This window comes from Rhinopithecus roxellana, chromosome 4, assembly GCF_007565055.1.
Source record: "Rhinopithecus roxellana isolate Shanxi Qingling chromosome 4, ASM756505v1, whole genome shotgun sequence".
In the NCBI taxonomy this organism is placed as follows: Eukaryota; Metazoa; Chordata; class Mammalia; order Primates; family Cercopithecidae; genus Rhinopithecus; species Rhinopithecus roxellana.
This window is the reverse complement of record NC_044552.1, coordinates 172128737-172150224: the sequence shown is the minus strand read 5'-3', so window position 1 is coordinate 172150224 and position 21488 is coordinate 172128737. Positions and strand designations below refer to the sequence as shown.

General features: G+C 36.3%; 1 protein-coding gene across 4 annotated transcripts in view; it reads right to left on the bottom strand.

Moving 5' to 3' along the window:
* Positions 1-21488, bottom strand: part of NKAIN2 (sodium/potassium transporting ATPase interacting 2) — a 1056178-nt gene that overhangs the window by 174677 nt on the left and 860013 nt on the right. For 3 of the 4 annotated variants that reach the window (XM_030929551.1, XM_030929553.1, XM_030929550.1), the window contains one exon: positions 3430-3630. The exons of the other annotated variant lie outside the window; for it this stretch is intronic. In XM_030929551.1, the coding sequence (XP_030785411.1) occupies positions 3430-3630 (201 nt within the window). The remainder of the gene's footprint in view (positions 1-3429; positions 3631-21488) is intronic. 4 annotated transcript variants of the gene reach the window in all.

The following is a 21488-nucleotide window of genomic DNA, read 5'->3' as shown; positions in this document are numbered from 1 at the left end:
ATCTATTTTGAAAATGTGCATTTTTTTATTTTTGGTTTTATTAAAACTGTGCACATCTGTATTCCTTTTGAATGTGCTATCTGATACTAACTAGAAGAAAATATGGCTGGAGAAGGAGAAAGCTCAAAATATCACACCTGGCTCATCATTATGGTGTTCTGGCAGTCTTTTCTGCACGGCTGGAAGCTGTGTGACTAATAGCCTCTCGTCCCAATTATATGGATATTATACTTGTCTTCCTTTGGCTGTAGATTGGAGATATCTTATGTATGTGTGATGCAAATGTGGGCTTTGTGAATGCTAATTTCAAAATCAGCCAGGAGTTGATTGGCAGAAAACCGAACAACAGGGTGACAGGCTTGCCAGGGTTCAGGAATCTGTGAAAGAAAGGCTGACTGAGGGTGGAGAAAAAGAGCTGGAGAGATTTGGAGTTAATCAAGAGCAGTGGCTGAGAAAGCAGCAGTTTATGAAAGCAGATCTAAGCCAGATATCCTGGAAGAGAGGGCAGTTTCAAAGACTTGGATGAAAACAGTGAGAAGAGAAAGAGTTCAGCTGACTTTACAAAACTGCATGAAACTAAGAATCCAAGATTATGCCTTTAACTGCATAAGCCATATTCTTTGTCTACCATATCCCCCAAATGTGTCTGTTTGCACCTGGTTTGTACTCTGGGGAACTTTGCTGTATATTTGACTGTGACATCCTCAAGGTCAGAGGTCCTGACACCTTTGCTTCTCTAGATGCCAGAAGGAGACAAGCACTCAGGAAGTTTACAGTAGACTGATTTAATGGGACATTTGATTGTCAAAGAGATGATCTGGGTAAAAGAAAAGGTGAGGGACAGAGATTTAAGACACTATTTCATCAATTAATCATTACATCAGTGATCAGAGTGAAGATAGGAAATTTTGTTTGCAGAGCAAGTTGTTAAAGATAAGCCCTTTTTCGTTTGCACTATAAAACTCAAATTCAAATTTGCTAAGTTTTCTGTACAGCAGATGCATTCAACCCAAGGCTGGCTAGACAATAGCAAGCTCAAAAGTAGAAAATGTGTTGAAACTTCTCCAAGTAATGGCTTGGCTGTGCAGTTGCTAACTCTGGTGTTCCACAGTCAACACTGCAAAAGTAGTGCACCCCTGGAAAGAAGAACAGATGGAAAGGGTAGAGGTAGAGATGTCACATCCTAGGGTGGTTTACTCAAACTATTCCTTCACTCCACTGGGGGGAATGCAGACAGGAGAAACAAGAGCCAGTAGCAAGAAATATTGGTCACATCTGTTCTTAGGGATAACCCATCCATCTTCTTTGCACTCTAGCCACCTTGCTGTTACAGATGGTTTTTATTTAAAATAATTTTAAGGAAAATTATTTTTTCTTTGAGTATGTATGTCAACTTCAACATATGCCCCCATGTCCAAATGTATTTTTTTTAGCACATTACCTATGTGTCAGCATTTTATGTGGCATTTAATAAATCTGTGAATCTAGTTTACACACACATACACACACACACAAACTAATTCAAATAACTCTCTAAATAGTCATACATAAATATCCATGCACATAAACTGCATCTTCACTTCATCCTTAAAACATAGGTGGAAGTTTTCCCAAATTTTGTGGGTACAGTAAAGATAGGCAGTTTTACAGAAGGAACATTTTGTTTAAAACCTCCTTTTAACACATATATAAAGATATTTTATCTGACCCCAAATCACAGATATATTTCACTTTTCTCATGTGATAATGATTACTTGATTTAAATGGATTTTAAAGAATGAAATGGCTACTTCCATCCTATCAAATCTAACTTATTTTTACTTCAGGATAAGTAAAATAAGCACTTTTAGATTTAAAACTATTACAGAAGAGTTTGTTAATTGGAAGGAGTGTCTATGATTGAACATATTCAAGGGTTATTACTTAGTGCTTTAGCAAAGAACATAATTCCAATGTTCTGGACGTCATTTATCCTGATTTCCAAATAAACAGCCCTTCCTCTTTCATGTCCATTCTGTGACTGGGTGGGACTGTGTGACCAATTCTGCACAATGAACTGTGAACAATGAGCCTCTCCTCCCAAGCAAAAGCATGTGTGTGCCTATGTAGACCCTCCGCAGCTATTATTGCTCTCTGGCACGGCACGGCAACACATGATGATAGAGATACTGGCTACTCAACTAGCCTTGTTTCCTTAGTGACAGTGATCCGTGGAGCCTCCTGCTGACACACAAGAAGAAATTTTTATGGCTTTTATTTACAGAGAATTTGGAAGTGTTTACTAACATAGCTTACTTAGCTTCCTTAGTCTATCACAACGCGCGCACACACACACACACACACACACTCCATTAAAAATATAACAAGGATATATTAGTTATATCATCTAACACCCACACACTCACATAGTTTTTTAATGCCAGAAGAATTTGGTTTCTCTGAATTGTATGCCACTCTACCCAGAAACTATTATTCATTGTTATCCAAGAACTGTGAGTCAGTATCATTTCCAAAATAATTAACTAAAGAGGTAAAAAGCAGTTTCTACTTGCATCATTTGTTGCTAACAATTTTAATACTATGCACATCAATTGCACATCCGCATGAATCTAAGAAAAATATATGCAGTTCTACATTTGAGATCTGTAATGATTAAATGGATTCATGTGTCATAAAATTGCCTTAGGTTTATAAATCTCATGATATTATGCAGTTGGCCTTCTTGAGAAAGAGGTGTTTTAATTTATCTCTTTGTCATAGTAATACAATGTTAAATCATGTATTTTATATAAAATAGGCACATGTTGTACACATATGTTATTTGTAAGTCCTACTGCCTCCTGGTAGAAGGAGGGTTTTTTATTGGCACAGTACTATGAAACATGGAGGCATGAATGTCTTAGAAGTAGGATCTGTAGAAAATGTGAATTTTTTCTGGAAAAAAAGTGGGAGATTAAAAGTGATGGATGGTGCCTGGGAGAAATCTAGGAAGGAAGAAGGAGATAGGGCAAATGGAAAAGAGAAATCCCAGGGCTAGCAGCACAGCCAAAAGAAGCACTAGAAGAGAAAACAATTATTGAAATCTTATAATTTTGAGTATTATAGAATGTTATGAAAAAATCTCTGATCATTCCTTCAGAATCCTTTGAAAAGTGTACCAAAAGTCAAGTAATCATATCTTGACTGATTGGATTTCCTATGTAAAATGCTGATGACAACAAAGGGTATTTACTAATTGCTGAAGAAAATCAGCACATTAAGTCCAGGGGATGGTTTGGTTTAACCTGACAATCTCCTGTTAAAAGTCACATTAATGAGGAAAAAGCAAAAAGGCCTTTATCCACAGATTCCATTTGTGAGCAGTCAGTTTGCACAGAAATAAAACAACCCCAAAGGCACTAGAAGCAGCGGTTGGCTGTCAACACTTACTGCGAGGACAATCTGGAGGGAACTATGAGCCACTTCTATGTACTGGTACTCCAGCAAACACCCTGAGACCGTGATGTAGCGATGGTCTTCTGGGGCCCAGTCTGGGGCGGGTGTCACTGATGTCACCGTACATCCTGGTCCATTCTCCATCCACCAAGATCGGTGCATTGATATATTAAAAGTCAGGATAAGGTCTGTTTCCTGCAAGAAGGCAATTTATAAGGATGAGAATTACTTTATAAATGTTAGTCAGCTTACTTGGGATTGACTTGCTTTGACTTGCCCATTTGGAAATGTGGGTTGGTTTGTTTGTTTTCCTCCCCCATACTGTATTTTACAGGAAGCAAGGACACAGCTAAAGTAATTATGCATCTGTGGATTCATCCTACTTATGAAGGTTTTTCCTGACTATCATAATATAGATCAAATTATTTTATTAGAGAAATTCCTAGTGATTTAGATTACTAATGATTTATATTCATTATAAAACTGAAGAGTCTTTACCTTTCAAGACTTGCATATATTACAAAGGGAATGATTTAAATTTTTATCAAGTGCAGTTCAAGCTATTCTAAATCTGCTTTATTTTTTCTCTCAAAATGTTTACTTTTCACACATTTTAAATCTTAAAGCTATACTTCAATTCTGCAACATTTAACATAATATTGTGGCTAATGCTTGAATTTATAAGACCCTTACTTAAGAAAACATAATATTACTTGCTTTTACTCCCTTCCTATTATTTGGGCAAATTAGTGTCTCTTCAATCTTACCAATTTTTGTGAAATTGGTCATAATATTTCTGAAGAATTAAGAAGTAAATATTTTTTAGGAAATACTATTATCAAATTCTTGCAGGGTGGATATAATAAATCAACTATTTAGATGAAGTTCTAAACATGTTAGGTGATACACAGCTATAAATGGAATAAAATGGAATAAAAGTAGAGTTTTGCACTCAGAGAGCTTGCAATCACCTATATCAACGTGGAGCTATCAATGGCACATGGGCAAATGTTGTCTGCCGGGGAAAGAACAGCTAAAGGAAATGCATCAAAGCATTTTATTGTTCAGCAAGTCATGAAGAAAGATAAATTCTAAGAAAAAAAGTTCAGTTATGGGAAATTGCACTATATCAGTTTCAGTGATAGTTACAGCCACAGTAGGTGCCAACTACTCACTCCAAAGTGAGGTTCTGATGGACTAGGCAGACCCTGTGTAGATAATGTCTTAAGTCATCGTTTGTGACGTGGAGCCACACACTCACATTGAACATATGGAAGGGTTGAGTTGAAATGGTCAGGGAATTTGGAGATTGCAAGTGGAACTTCTTTGGAAAAAGGTGTGCTATGAGTTTCATCATCTCCATGGTAGTGGTTGGGTGGGGTGAGGGTGATCTCTCTTTTTTTGCAAGCCCGTTGAGAAAAGCTTCAAAGTATCTTTGGAACCTAGGAAACACAGCAGCTAGTGTCTGACTCAGGCCTGACAAATCTCAAAATAGAGTCTGTGACTAGAGTTACCTGCTAAGTGGTCAGACAGAAATTAGGCAATATGTGAAAGGAAAGTGCACTGCTACATATCATGGATCTAAAGTAATGGTTCTTGGTAGCAGATGTGAGCTGTCATGAGAGAGAGCTAACATGGGTTTTCTTCCGAGGATTTCCAAGAAGACCGGTGGGTAGGGAGGTAATGGCTGAATCTTGACCATCACCTATTCTCAGGGCACGAGGGAGGGAGTGTTAAAATATGGTAAATATGGAAGAGATGCCAGCTAAATCATGTACCTACAGATGAGATATTTAATGCAATTGGGTCTCTGAAAACCCCAGAAAAGTGTCTTGAGACACCTTTCAATTTCATTAGCCATCAAACTCTGTTAGTACCTAGATATCTCTCCTGCTCCCTTATCTCCTCTCCATTGTTGTACTCCAAGCACGGTGGGGTCTGAGATCTCACATAACAGTTGTGAGATAGGGATGGGGTTAGTTAGTAAGGACCAAAGTGAAACACGAAGCATGCAACTTTTCCCTACAGGAAGGAAGAAGTTTAATTTCGAATACAATTTGGATTTTTTTTTTTACGTCAGACATATTAATTTCTGAACAGAGAATTCTTTGGAAACTATAGTGACTTTGGATAACTTTTTATTATCTGGAAGTAACCACAGAAGTAGGAGATCATCTATCTATTTTATCCAATGGTAGCAGAAGAATCAGGTCCATGGGAAGCCCTGAAGGGGAAATCATGAGAAAGGAATGTTTTTTATGTTATTTTTCTCAGAATCATGATCGTTTAATGTTTAGTTACCAAAGCAAACTGGATAAATCCCCAGGGCCTAAGAGAAAAAAGAAAAGCATTCAAAAAGGCAACCAACAAGAGACTAAACCGTGAGGGCAGCCAGGCTTGCACATCCCAGCAAGAACACAATCCAGTTCCCTAATTCCTGGTGATATCTAATATACATAGCTCAAGGTCTCGGTAAACCTCCCTCTCTCACAGGAAGTCAAGACCAACTATGAGATTCCATTTGAAACAACGGTGAGGAGGATTTTCTGAGACTTAGAACCTGGTTATTTGCATTATTGCTCCTCATCGGTTGAAGCAAAAGTGTTTATCATACAAAGTGAGATGATTCAATAATCAACTATGCATGGGTTTATGGGGGGTAATCATAATTACAAACAGTGACTAGAGCCCAAAGCAGTGACTGTGAAAACATGCTTGTGAGCTATTAGACACAGAAGTGATTCAGATAGGTAACTATCCCATTATGCCCAGGACTGTCATGGATTTTGCAATGAAAGTCACTTGTCCTTGGAAGTCCCTTAGTCCCAGCACACCAGGACAGTTAGTAACCACAGCTGCAGAGACAAGTTTTTAAAAAGCATTGGTGTAAGTTGAGTTTGTTGGCCATTAGAGCTATGGTGTCAGAAGTGATCATTTATTTACTAATTATTTATATCCTAACTACTGCCAAAAAAAGAGTCTTGTCATAATAAAGCAAACAATATACCATTAAAACAAGGGTAAAAAGTAAGAGCCAAAAAAATGGAGATGATAGCTAGTGAGCCAGGAAATCAAGACATGAGTAATTGCCTCACTTGGATACTCAATTCAGAACTGACTTGTTGGTAATAATGGAGACAAAATGGGAACACAGCTATCATTATCTAAAAGAATGAAGAATACCATTGCCCCAAGAAAGACAATCTTTTCTTTCCTAATACTGATTTCTTAAGAGGAATTAACAATTGTATAAATATTTTTATACAAAATATTTATAATATATTGGATGGTATCTTTAGCTGATTTTTCTTTCATAATTTCAAGAATACTGGCAGAGAATTATGCTGGATTTAACAGACATCTGAACCATCTTTAGTTCCTCTTTCTAATACAGTAACCGTATTAGTTTGCTAGGACTGCCATAACAAGAGTATCACAAATAGGGGGGCTTAAGAAGAAACTTATTTTCTCACAGTTCTAGAGGCCAAAATTCTAAGATCCCAGTGTAAGTAAGGTTCTTTCAAAGGGCTTTTTGTGAAGAATCCATTGCATGCCTCTGATGGTGTGCTGGTAATATTTGGCATTCTGTGGCCTGTAGAAGCATCACCCTAATCTCTGCTTTCATTTCACATGGCAACTTTCCTGGGTGCCAAGCTGTATCCAAATTTCCTTTTTTTAAAAAAATAAGGACCCCAGTTGTATTGGCCTAGAGCCCACTCTAATGACCTCATTAAGTAGTTACATCTGAAATGATCCTATATCCACATGAAGTCACATTCTGAGGTACTGGGGGTTAGGCCATAAGCATGAGTTTAGGGGAGTGGGCACAATTCAACCGGTAACACTGGACTCTAATTTCTCTCTCTCTTTTTTATTTTATTTTTTGTTTCTCTAGAGGGTCAGTTCTATTTTTTTTCTGTTTTTAAATTTTTTTTTTTTTTTTGTATTTTCTCTTTTAATTTATGTTTGAGATTTCTAAAGATCATTTGAACCTATTGTCTGGATGACAAGTAAAATATTTTATTACTTCATACATTTATTTATGTGCTTTCTATATTATTTATTATTTAGAAAATCAATTAGCTACATATATTTTTAATAATTACATTTACCATAAAGTTATAGCCAAAAATAGCATTTCTTGTCCACAATTCTTTCCATTTAATAGTACCCTACTGGAAGGCTACCACTTTCATTTTTTATAACTGTTACTTCTAAGTATTTACTTTTGTTTTGTAAACATCATGCTCATATTGACATTATTCATTTATCATATAAGTATTATCTCCTATTTCTAGTATGAAATGTATGAAGTAACATTTTTAGAAATATTTCCTTTCTATTTCCCACCATTCCATATAATTTTCTCTAAAATTTGGTTGTATGAATATTGCAAAATTTGCATTTCCCTGCTGACATATGATGTTGAGACTATTTTCATATCCTTATTTCCCATCTGTTTATCTTCTACAGTGAGACGTCTGCTAAGATCTTTGGCCCATTTTTAAATTGGGTTGTTTGCTTTTTATCGTTGAGTTTTAAGAGTTCTTTGCCTATTTTAGACTTAAAAAGATAAAAATTATATTGTTAAAAATATAGATTAAAATTTCATATATGGTAGTCTTTTATCATATATGTCTTTTGCAATATTTCCTACCAGTCTATGGCTTGTCTTTTCATTCTTTTGATAATACGTTTCAGAGAGAAGTTTTTAAATTTTAACTGAGGACAGCTTGTTAATGCTTTTTTCCATGGATCATGCCTTTGGTGTCATATTTCAAAAGTCACTGCCAAATCCAAGTTCATCTAGATTTTCTCCTGTGTCATTTTCTACGGGCTTTATAGTTTTGCATTTTACATTTAGGTCTTTGATCCATTTTGAGTTAATTTTTGTCACGGACACAAGGTTTGTGTCTAGATTTTTTTTTTTTTTTTTTTTTTTTTTGCATGTGGATGTGCAATTATTTCAGCACCATTTATTGAAAAGACCATCTGTCTTCCCCTTTGTATTGCCTTTCCTCTTTTGCATAAAACAGTTGACCATATTTGTGTGGGTGGACTTCTAAGTTCTCTATTCTGTTCCATTGATCTATTCGTCTCTTTTTTTGCCAATACCACACTGTTTTGATTACTGTAACTTTATATTAACTTGAGGTCAGGTGTTATTGGTCCTCAGATTTTACCCTTTTCCTTCAATATAGTTTCATCTATTCTGGGTCTTTCACCTCTCTCTATATACTTTAGAATCAGTTTGCCAACATCCATAGAATTACTTGCTGGAACTTTGGGATTGTGATAAATCTATAGATCAAGCTGTTATTAACTGAAATCTTGAAAATTTTGAATCTTTCTATACATAAACATTGAATTCTTCACCATTATTTAATTATTTGATTCCTTTTAACAGAATTTTGCAGTTTTTCTCATATAGATCTCGTACATATATTGCTAGATTTTGCTGTAGTTTGAACGTATCCCCAAAAATTTTGTGTAGGAAATATCCTCCAATGCAGTAGTGTTGGGAACTGAAGCCTAATGAGACGTGATTAGGTCATGAGGACTCCATGCTCAGCAATGGACTAATGCTGCTATGACTGGGGTGAGTGGGGGTTCATTATCATGCAAGTGGGTTTGTTATAAAAGGCGAGCCTGGCCTCTTTTTCACTTCCTCTCTTGCACTCTCTGTGTCCTTCTACCTGGTGATGCCTTCTGTCGTGTTATAACACAATAAGGACTTTGCTGGATGCCGGCCCCATGATTTTGGACTGCCCGGCCTCCAGAATTGTGAGAAAATAATTTTTTATTTATTGTAAATTGCCCAGTCTGGGGTATTTTGTCATAGTAGTCCAAAACAAACTAAGATAGAAGACTGGTACCAGAGGAGTTCAGTGGTACTATAATGAATACCTGACAATGTGGAAATGATTAAGAACTGTGTAATGAGTAGAGGCTGAAACAGTTTTGAAATGAATGCTAGAAAAAGCTTTTGTTGCTGTAATGTGAGATTAAGGATGATTCTGGTGACAACTCAGAAGAAGGAGAACTACAGGGAAAGTCTGAAACTTCATATTGATTACTTAAGTGGTTATGATAGGAATGCTGGTAGAAATATGGGCAGTACAGGTCATTCTGATGAGGTCTTAGATGGAGATGGGAAACATCTTATTGGAAACTGGAGTAAAGGCCATCCTTGTTATAAAGTGGCAGAGAACTTTGCTGAATTGTATCCTTTACCCAGGCTTTATGGAAGACAGAATTTAAGAGTGATGAACCAGGATATCTGGCAGAAGAAATTTCTAAGCAAAATATTACAGGAGTTGTGTGGCTTCTTTTAACTTCATACAGTAAAATCCAAGAAGAAATAAATTATTTAAAGACAAAACTAGATTTAAATAAAACGATTTAAAGGAAAACACACTTAGGGATTTAAAGGATTCTAAGCCTTGACCATCTGGTACAGAATAAAAGATCTTTTCAGGAGAGAAATCCAAAGGTGTGGCCAAGTACACATTTGATAAGGAGATCAGTACAGCTAGGAGAAAGGCAGGTGTTATTCATCAAGAAAATGGAAAATGATCCTGAAGGCATTTCTGTGATCTTTGAGGTTTTCCCTCTTATCATAGACCCAGAGCTATAGAAGGGCAGAATGATTTTGGGGGACAGGTCTAGCTCCACAAGCTCCTTGACGAGGGCCACTTTGGGCCTCTATTCCCTGTGTTTATAACTCTGTTCTCCACATTCAAGAAGCTCAGTCCTCCTTTTCTCCCACAGCTGTGGCTTAAGCAGCCTCAAGTACAGCTCGGGCCACTGTTCCTGAGGACTCGAGCAGTAAGCCTTGAGGCATTTATGTGGTGCTGGCTCTGCAGACATGCCAAGTTCATGAGCTATGGGGTTGTGGCAGCATCCACTAATTAAAGAATGTATTAGGCAGCCTGGAGCCCAGGCAGAAACCTGCTTCAGGGGCAGTCACTAAGCAATGTTTAGTGGAACTGAGGTAGTGAGGCTACTGCAGAGACTCCTCACTAGGGCAAGGCCTGATGGAGCCACAGTAGTGGGGCTATCCCCAAGACCTCAGAACTGCAGACCTACCAGTCTGCAACATCCACCCGGAGAGCTGTAGTCATGACACCCTAATCTGTGAGAGCTGCTATACAGGCTAAGCCCAGCAAAGCAATTGAGGTGGGGCTGCCTAAAGCCTTGGGGGCTTAACTCCTACCTCAGTGTACTAAAAAGGGGGGACATAGGGTCAAAAAAGAGATTATTCTCCAGCTTTAAGATTTAATGTTGTTTGCCCTATTGAGTTTTGAACTTTATTGAGACAAGTCACCCCTCTTTTCTTACCTATTTCGCCCTTTTGGAATGGGAGTGTCTACCTTATGTCTGTCCCACCATTGTATTTTGGAAGTAAATAACTTGTTTTGATTTCATAGGCTTGAGCTAGAGGGAATTTGCCTTATGAAGAATTGTGCCTTGAGTCTCATCCATATCTGATTTAGATGAATCTCTCGACTTTGGACTTTTGAGTTGGTGCTAGAACAAGTTAAGACATTGGTGTTATTGAAATGGAATGAATATATTTTGCATGTGAGATGAACATAGATTTTGGGGGGCCAGAAGTGCTATGGTTTGAATATGTCACCCCAAAGGCATGTGAATTTAATACCCAGTGCAACAGTCTTGGGAGGTGGGGCATAACAAGAGGTGATTAGGTCATGAGTACTCCACTGTCATGAATGGACCACTGTTGCCACCATGGGAGTGGGTTTGCTCCAGAAGGGTGAGTTTGGCCTTCTTTTTGTTCTCTTTCCCCTCACATCTCTCCCTTTCTTTTTGCCTTTCTGCCATATGATACCTTCTGCCTTATTAAGATGCAGCATAAATGAGCAATTATAAATTTTATAAAATTTTATATTACCCAGTCTGTAGTATTTTGTTACAGCAGTATAAAATAGATGAGGACAAATTGATACCTACATATTTCCTTTTGTGTGTGTGTGGTAATATAAATGGTATTGTGTTTTAAATTTCAAATTCTGATTGTTTACTGGTAGTACTTAGGAAACTAATTGGCTTTTGCATATTAACCTTGTGTCCTGAAACTTTGCTGTAACTACTTACTAGCTACAGGAGTGTTTTGGGGGCCAATACCTGAAGATTTTCTACACAATCATTTTATCTGTGAGCAAAAATAGTTTTATCAATTCCTTCCTAATCTGTGTAACTTTATTTCCTTCTCTTGTCTTGTCGTGTTAGCTACAACTTCCAGTAAAATACTAAGAGGTGTAGTGAGAGGGAATGCCCCTGCTTTGCTCCTGATCTTAGTAGAAAAGTTTCCAGTTCTCACTTTTAGGATGTTAGCTAAAGATTTTTTTATAGGTGCTCTTTATCCAGTTGAGGAAATTTCTCTATCTTAGTTTGCTGAGAGTTTTTATTTTTTATTTTTTATTTTTATCATGAATGGATGATGGATTTTGCCAAATGCTTTTTCTACATCTATTGATATGTACATCTATTGATATGATGTATATCTATAGATATTCTAATTTTTCTTCTTTAGTTTATGGATGCGATGTATTACATGACTTAATTTTTGAATGTTAAACCAGCTTTGCATACCTGGGACAAATCAGTTTGTTGTGGTGTCTAATTCTTTTTATACATTCTTTGATTCAGTTTGCTATATTGAGTGTTATATGTTGAAAGTCTTTGCATCTGTATTCATGAGGGATATTGGACTACAGTTTTCTTTTATTGTGTTGTCTTTCGTTTTGGTATTAGGGTGATGCTAGTATCATAGAATGTGTTACAAGTTAGTGTCTCTGCTTCTATCTTCTGAAAAAGATGGTACAGAATTGGTATAATGTCTTCTTCACATGGTTGGTAGAATCCACCAGTGAACCTATCTGGGTCTGGTGCTTTCTGTTTTAAAAAGGTAAATTGCTGATTCAATTTTTTAATAGATATAGGCCTATTCAATTTATCTACTTCTACCAGTTTTGTTAGACCACGTCTTTCAAAAATTGCTCCATTTTATCTTGGTTGTTAAATTTGTAGATATAGAATTGTTAACAATATGCCATTATTATCCTTTCTTGTCCATGTCTCTGTGGTTATATTCCCACTTTCATTTATAATATTAGCAATTCTTAACTTCCCTCTCGTGTTCTTAACCTGACTAAAAGCCTAATGATTTATTAAACATTTCAAAGAAGCAGTTTATAGTTTTGTTGGTTTTCACGACTGATTTCTTATTTTTAATTTTATTGATTTATTTTGTAATTTGTAGTATGTCTTTCCTTCTGCTTACTTTGGATTTACTTTGCTCTTTTTTTCCTAGAGTGATAAATTGGAAGATTAGGTTATTGATTTTAGATTTTTTTAATATGCATTCAATGCTATAAATTTCCCTCAAAGCAGTGCTTTCACTACATTCTACAAAATTTAAAAAGTGCTATTTTAATTTCCATTTAGTTCAAAATATTTTAAAATTGTATTGAGATTGATTCTTGACCCATGTGCTATTTAGAATGTGTTGTTTAATCGCCATGTATTTTGGGATTTTCCAGTTATCTTTCTTTTTTGATTTCTTCACATTTTTGGGCATATTTTCATCATCTCTTTGTGGCATATCTATCACTAATTATTTTCAAACTGACCAATAGAACTGTAAGGATTCATTCAATATTAATTTCTACATGGTCCAATACTTCAGGATCATTTAATGCCTTTTTTGTTTGTTTGTTCTTTTTCAGGTGAACTATGACTTGAATCTTCCAGGTTTCTACTTCCATCACACTCCATGCACTTGATGCACATATTTAAATGTGGGCCTTCGCCCAATATCCTCAGTCCTCTTGTATGTTGAATCCCCAGTTTCCTGGATCTGACCAACATGACCTTAATGTTCTATCAGCGCTACTAAACTTTAGACAGATTTCTTCCTCAATACGGGCCTCTGACCTCCCTTTTCTTAGAGCATTTACTTTAGACATTTTGCAGTTATCAATTTTTTCTCCCTACCTTTGAGATGTAAATTTTCTACAAACTCAGAATGTCTTCTCAAGGATGTGAGAGATAACTCTTTGAAATGTAATTGTGAAAGAAGATAGCACCTCTATTTCAATCTCTGTAGGAGATTAGGAGCCTAACTCAGGTAAGTGACAATTAGCAAACTCAGATGGCCTAAACATATTCACCAACCTCCCCACTAATGTACTCTACTGGTTCACTTCAGCATTTAATAATCCTGCTTTCTTTGCAGTGGAGCTGAGTTCAGTCTCTCTCTCTACTGCAATGATCTTCTCCCCAGTTGCAATGGTCTTGAATAAAGTGTTCTTTGCTTGTTTTACTCGGAGATGATGTCAGTTCAATATTGAAGTCTCTCTTCCCTACTGCAGTAGTTCAAATAAAATCCGTCTTGCCATTATTAACAAGTGTTGGTATAATTTCTCTTTAACATTTCTCATGTCTTTCTCTTAACTGGTTTCTTATCTTGCTTTGCAGAGCATGCTGGTCACTAGTTTCTTAAGTCTGATCAATGTGCCTTCATTTCATTTTTATATTAATTGACTGATATTTTGGATGGACACATATATATTGCTTGGTTAAATATGATTTTCTCTCAGAACCATGTAGAAATTTCTCCGTTTTCTTCTAGTTTCTATTTTTGCAGTTAAGAAATCCAACATCATTTTGCTTCCCTACATTTTAAAGAAATATAACCTGTTTCCATTCTTTCTTTCTTTTGGTATTTTGCATCTTTTTTTTTTTTTTTAAGGAATGATATATTTCCAAAACCACTGAAGAGTATAAAGGATATTATAATAATGTCATTATACCCATCACTCAGTTTCATTAAACCTTCCTTAGGCTATGTTTGCTTGAAGCCTCTTTTTTTTTTTTTTTTTTTCTGAGACAGAGTCTCGCTCTGTCACCAGGCTGGAGTGCAGTGGTACAATCTTGGCTCAGTAGACCCTCCACTTCCTGGGTTCAAGTGAGCGCGTCTGGCTAATTTTCTATTTTTAGTAGAGATGGGGTTTCATTATGTTGGCTAGGCTGCTCTTGAACTCCTGACCTCAAGTGATTTGCCTGCCTCAGCCTCCCAAAGTGCTAGGATTACAGGTGTGAGCAACCATTCCCAGACTGAAGTCATTTTTAATATAATATTTTATGTAATATAAATGATGCCTTTCTCTGTACTTCTCCTAAATATTACTTTCTTCACTTCTTCTTTGGGGATAATTACTATCATGATTTTAGTGTGTTCACATGACTTTTTTTTTTTTTTTTTTTTTTTTTTTTTTACAGTTTTCCTAAATATTTACATATCCATTACATAAAATACTAGGGTTTTGTTTTTAGGTTTCAAAACGTATACATGCTCTATACCTTATTTTGGTTTCCTTTCATATATTTGAGGTTTCTTGTTTTTTTTTTTTTTTTTTTTTGAGATGGAGTCTCCCTCTGTCACCCAAACTGGAGTGCAGTGGCGTGATCTCAGCTCATTACAACCTCTGCCTCCCAAGTTCAAGCGATTCTCCTGCCTCAGCCTCCTGAGTATCTTGGATTACAGGCATGTATCACCACACCTGGCTAATTTTTGTATTTTTAGTAGAGATGAGGTTTCACCATGTTAGCCAGGCTGGTCTCAAACTCCTGGCCTCAAATGATCCAGCCACCTCGGCCTCCCAAAGTGCTGGGATTACAGGTTTGAGCCACTGCACCCAACCTGAGGTTTCTTCATGTAGGAAATACATTTAGCTCCAAGTTCTGAAATTCTCTAAAGGAAGGGCGGGTTTTTTGTTGTTGCTGTTTTTCATTTATCTTGTAGAGCATCTGTGGACCTTTCAATACATGGGCCCTTTACTTAATAGTCTAGAAAATATTATTGTATTATATCCTTAATTTTTCCCTCCCTTCCACTCTTTCTATTACTACAAGAATTTCTGTTAGTCACACATTTGGCTTCCAGCACGGATCTTCCACCTTCTTATCTTTTCTTTCATACTGTTTATATTTCTCATTTCTCTTTATTCACTGAGATTTTCTTTACCAAATCTTCCCAGTCTAATAATGAACTATTTTAAAACTTTTAACGTTTTGAACTTCTAAGAACTAATTATTCTCTAATTGTTCCTTTTACATAACTATTCTTTTAATTGTGTCTTGGCTATAAGTTTTCTTAGTTCTCTGAATTATCAGAGTTTTAAAATTATATCTTCTACGTTGCTTTTGCTTTATTCAAGTTACCCATCTTCACTAACTAAATAAGTAAATATTAAAAACAATTGTTGTCTATGTGTCATAAACAATATTCCTGCCTTTATGAATGTTTCTTTTGGAATGGAGGAGATGGACAACCAATATATAAATATACCAAAATATCTGTGCAGTGATTAATATAATAAGGAAAATAAATTCAAGTAAAGAAATAGAATGACCAAGAACTGGGTGGGGATGAGGGAGTAGGTAACACTATTTCAGATGTAATGGTAAGAAAAGCTATCTCAGTATCTTACATTTGAACAGTGACCAGTGAATGAAGTAAAGGAGTGAACAGAAAAAAAGATGAGAAAGAGCATTCCCAACAGTGGGAACAGCCAGTGAGGATGACTTAAAGATTTTCTATTATGTTTATTCTTATCTTTGACTTTCATGTTGGAGCCTTCCTTAAAAGTCTGGTGATCCCTGGTTGTCTTTTCATATTAAATAGGAGGAACTAAAACTCAATTGGTGGTTTGTTCTGCATTAGTGTGCTGGTCATTTGTTGTCTCTCACATAAGATGATGGGGCAGTGCCTTCCAAAAATGCTCTATCTATAGGAATCTGTTGGATTTTGCTTTGGGTCCGCAAGTCTTCTTGTGATTAGGCAACAGACCACAGCATTTTGGGGCTGAACTGGGAAGGAGCTGGTGGTCTTGCTACATAGTAGAGAGTTTTTATTTTTTCAGTATGCTGATTTTAATTTAATCCTCTGTTTAGAAACTGCTGATGCTGACTTGCGCCTCAAGAGGCTTGCCTGTTTGGGGAAGAAGCCTGATGTAGAGACCACTGGAAGAGGCTAAGGCAAGCTACCTGTTTCTTAAACAGATTATTCAACCTATTCTAGTTTTTGGTCCTCTACCTCACACATTCCTTCCACTTCCAAATTCTGTTGTTAGAGGATATTACCTGCCAAATTTGTACTTTGGAATCCTCCTCTGCATGTTCATAAGTTTTTGGGTTTTCCTTTCTGCTAACTCACTTGCCAATCCTCTATCTACTTTCAATCTTCTAAAAATTGCTGACACTTCTTGTCTCATTGTTAATTCTTTAACATCAATTTGTTGGTTTTTTAGGATAAAATATAACTGAGTGTATCTCTTCAACCAGCTATCATTAAATGGAAAATTTCTGGTATTATTTTATACTTTCATCTATTTTCCTGTAGACATTTAAACAAGAAGTCTCTGTGTGTATGTGCACATACGCAATGTTTTAACTATGAAATATAAATTTCTTCTTGTAAAACAGACAACATAAAGGTAATCTTGAAGTCCCCTTTTAAATATAACAGGAATTCCTTGGTGTGATCTGCGCCATGTATATCAGCAAGTTATTTAATTCCTGTATGCTTGGTAATTTTCAGCTGAAAATTATGACTTTTGACACAAACCACAAATCTCAATGTCACAAAATAAGGTAGAAAACCACAAACAAGCTGGGCACGGTGACTCAAGCCTGTAATCCCAGCACTTTGAGGGGCCGAGGCGGGCGGATCACGAAGTAAGGAGATTAAGACCATCCTGGCTAACATAGTGAAACCCCCGTCTCTACTAAACATAGAAAAAGTTAGCAGGACACTGTGCCACAAGCCTGTAGTCCCAGCTACTCCGGAGGCTGAGACAGCAGAATCGCTTGAACCCGGGAGGCGGAGGTTGCGGTAAGCCGAGATCATGCCACTGCACTCCAACCTGGGCGACAGAGCGAGACTATGTCTCAAAAAAAAAAAAAAAAAAAAAAAAGAAAACTGCAAACAAAATCTTTTACACTCTGGATGTATTCACAGGAAAAACATGAAAAAGGGACTCAGAATTGTTAAGATGATAAAACTTCTAAATCGAAAGAAGACTTTCGTAATTATATGTTCACATCAGCATAGTGATAAAAAATCTTGGTGTTAATTTATTTATTCATATCTCCTAGTAAATTTTCAAAAAGTTCAGATTAAAGGACCTCATTTTTGGTCATGTCATTTGTTCAAAATAACAGGGTCTGATGATGTGTTACATGAAACTGTTATTAGCACTAAAATTTGTTTCTGACAGGGCCTGTACGTATTCAGGTCAATGTAAGAAGCCTAATTGCTCAACAAATAATAAGCGTTTGATTAAAAAAAAAGTTGACAAGTAAATGAGAAAATGATACTAATGACATTTCAGAATTTCAATAAAAAGCTGAAAACTTACTTTTCCAGCTTATGGTATTTGAAGAGCAAAGCACACATGTACATAACTGTTATGATAGTAAGTAATGGGGGCTAGATTGCAGAGATTTGAAGGTGGAGTGTGAGAGTGAGAAATTTTGAGTTGCAATTTAAAAATATGAAATATTTTCTTAGATTTCTGGAATATTCTATTGCCTTCTTCTTTTAGAATAATATTAAAAATGGATAACTTCTTATTTCTAGGCAGTGTAGTTGCTAAAAGGCTAGAAATGCACTTCTTACTAAATGGCAATAAGCCTAGAGTTATCAAGTTAGTTACACAAATATTAATAATTCTTATACCATATGTAAATCACCTTACCAGGCCATAATGATGTGATGTGAATCTATATAAGATAGCAAGATAGCATATATGACATCATGGGGCTATTGTCTCTTTTGGGAAACTAGGTATAAAAATAAAATATACCAATATAAGAAAGTATTTGATAAGTATTTAATAAGTGATGTGGACAATCTATGTCCAAGAATTCAAAAGGTATGGTGCCTGGGAACTCTAGCTGGAACCTGAGTCAGGCTTAGATAGACCCACACCAGGGGAAAAAAGACCATTTTAAGTAAAGTGGACCAATAATCAAAATTATAGAGCTACAACTTGTATTTCTAAGTAGCAATATGTAGCCTTATACTTATGAGATGGGATTTTGTGAGTAGTAGTATAAAATAGCATTGGAAAGATCAACTGGGGCTAGATTGAAGAGGGACCTAAGTGCCAGATCAATAAATCCTGTTTATTGAAAGGTTTTGAATGGTAAGAGACCGCAAGTGCCATTACATATGAGCCAAAAGGTATTACAATAAAACTAATCCTTCTCTTGCAGGATTGGGTGGGCTGTGCAGGAGACATGTGGGCCAACCAGTACAGGTGCTGTATTGAATAGTGGTCATAAGGAAGCTGGTAACACAGATGCTATTATTATAAATTCCGAGTGCTTAACCTTAATTACCCCCAGAATACTCTCCTGAGTTCCACAAAGATCCACAGAGGCAGAAACCATGACCAGGAACAGTGCTTTTAATACTTTCAGAGCCAAGAATGGGACCAAGTCAGCATTCTCCTTACCTTAAAACATATTTCTGTTGATGACATTAGAGGAATGCCAAGCAAGTACATTTAAGGGAGAAAAGCAAATTTTAACAAAACATACCCTGGGAAGTATAAATATTTACATTAACAAAACTATATGCATTTCATCTATCTTTATGACTGAGAGAAAGGAAAATCCATGATGATAATATCCTGCAATTAGCAAAGGATGCAGGAGATGGAATAGTGGGGGCGGCTGTATTTGACATCAAGAATCACATATTTTCATGAACTCTTATTTATTTACAAGCAACATATACTGGATAAAATTTTAAATTATCATCAGAGAGCACTGTTCTGTATCGCACTGCCAATATCTACCTGTGGACACTCATTCATAGAAAACCTTGAAAAATTCTTTAAAATTGTTATTATTCATGGCTTGTTTTCTGCTGGTGAATTTATCATTCTAACTCCAAATATAGCATTTTTCTGGTAATACTTGCATAGATCTATGCAAATCCATTTCTACATATAAAACCCCCAATGCTAAAGTTATCCTGGTAGCATATGAAAAGCAGTGAAAGCAAATTATATTGTTCAAGATGTGAGGAAGAACAGCGGAGAAAGTATGGTTTTGAGAAGATAAGTAAAATTACAAATGTGTTTTATTTAACAAGTTGAATGAAAGCTGCGTTTATAGAAATGCAGCCCAGAACAGAAAAAAGTTTATATCTACCCACTCCAAAATTCAAATGTGTGAGTCATTCCACTATATTATGATGGGCGATCAGATATATGCTCCTGCCCCTACTTTGTTCCAGAGTCTTCAACTATGGGTAACTTTGGGATTTGGCTGATTATATGTCATAATTCAATATGACACCATAGCTAGGGCTAACTCCAGCTCTTGGCTCCTGATATTAGTTATTCAGGAAAGATTTTAGAAAATATTTCTGTGAGCATGGAAAATTACAACCATCGCTCTAAAAACACATGAGTAAAGTCCAGTGGTATTTGCCTTTCTAAAAGCTAGTCGTTTGGCTGGATGCAGTGGCTCACACCTGTAAATGCAGCACTTTGGGAGGCTGAGGCAGGTGGATCACCTTGAGAGTTCAAGACCAGCCTGGCCAGCACGGTGAAATGCCGTCTCTACTAAAAATACAAAATAAAATAAAATCAATAAGCCTGGCATGCTGGTGCACACCGATAGTCCCAGCTACTCATGAGGCTGAAGCAGGAGAATCACTTGAGCCCAGGAGGCAGAGGTTGCAGTGAGCTGAGACCTTGCCACTGCATTCCAGCCCGGGCGACAGAGACACTGTCTCAAAACAAAAAACAAAAACAGAAAGCTAGTGTTTTAAAAACAAAATGTATTTCTTCTGATTATGTGGAAAGATTCACTAAAGATATAATGTAAAATATTTAAAGTTCATTGCTATTATATGTTTTAATTATTTCTTGCCTGAAAACAGGTTTCTCATGTCCATGTACCAACAAAGGCCATTATTCCACTTTTCCAACTCTTATCTCAACTGCCTTCTTGGTCCAGATAAATGTTTTACATTGTCTGTCATTGGTCTATCCCTTTTGCATTCTGAGTATTGCTACAAATATTGCATTTTTATGAAAGCCTCCTTATAACTTTCTATTAACATTCTGCATGTCTCTCTTCTTTTAAATTAATACTTTGAGTTACCCCTTCTCAACAGCTTTTCCTGATTAATTCCATTCCTTTTCAAACCTCACAATGTTAGACCTGATACCTCTTTATATGTACAAATAGCAATATTGTCTTAGTCAGTTGCTTTTTACTTAAGGGTACAGGAACATGTTAAACCCAATATGTTCACAGTTCCTTCTCAAGAAGTGCATATCAACTCTCACCTGGAGAAGAAAGTTTGCTGCTAGAATACAAAGAATTTTGTTTTAAGGTGATCCTTGTAATGCACTGAAAGGTAAAAAAGGAAAAAAAAAGGAGGAAACACGGAAGGAAAAAAGAAAGGAAGGATGAGAGGGAAGGAGGGAAGGATGAAAATGAAAAGAAAAAGTAGGAAACAAGCAAAAAAATTCAATGAGCAAGTCTCCATGATATGTTAAAGTTCATCAAACTTCCAGGCTCAAAAGTCTCAATTTTATTTTTCAACCTCTAAAGTTAGAACTCATCAGCTACGAGTGGGATCTAAGTTTGGCAAAATGAGTCTTCTCTCTTTCACACCTTTACTAGCAGATGCTAGAGGCAGAATTTTCTCAGCTGGTTACCATAATGAAAGATCAACTTCTCACTGACTTTATAGTTTTCGACGTACTGAATCCTTTTCAGGCAGAGCTTTTCCTGCTGCTTTCTCACTTTCCTGTTTGTTCCCTCCCCACAGGTATCTTTTCCCATATTGTGAGTGTTCCTTTCCCTAAGAGCTTTGAAAAGTTAGCTGCATTCACTCTAAAGGCTCAGTTTTCAATGAACAGAGATGTTACTGCCATTTAAGGACTCACCTGAGGCCACAATTTTACTAATTGTAAAAGCATATTTTTGTGAATTTT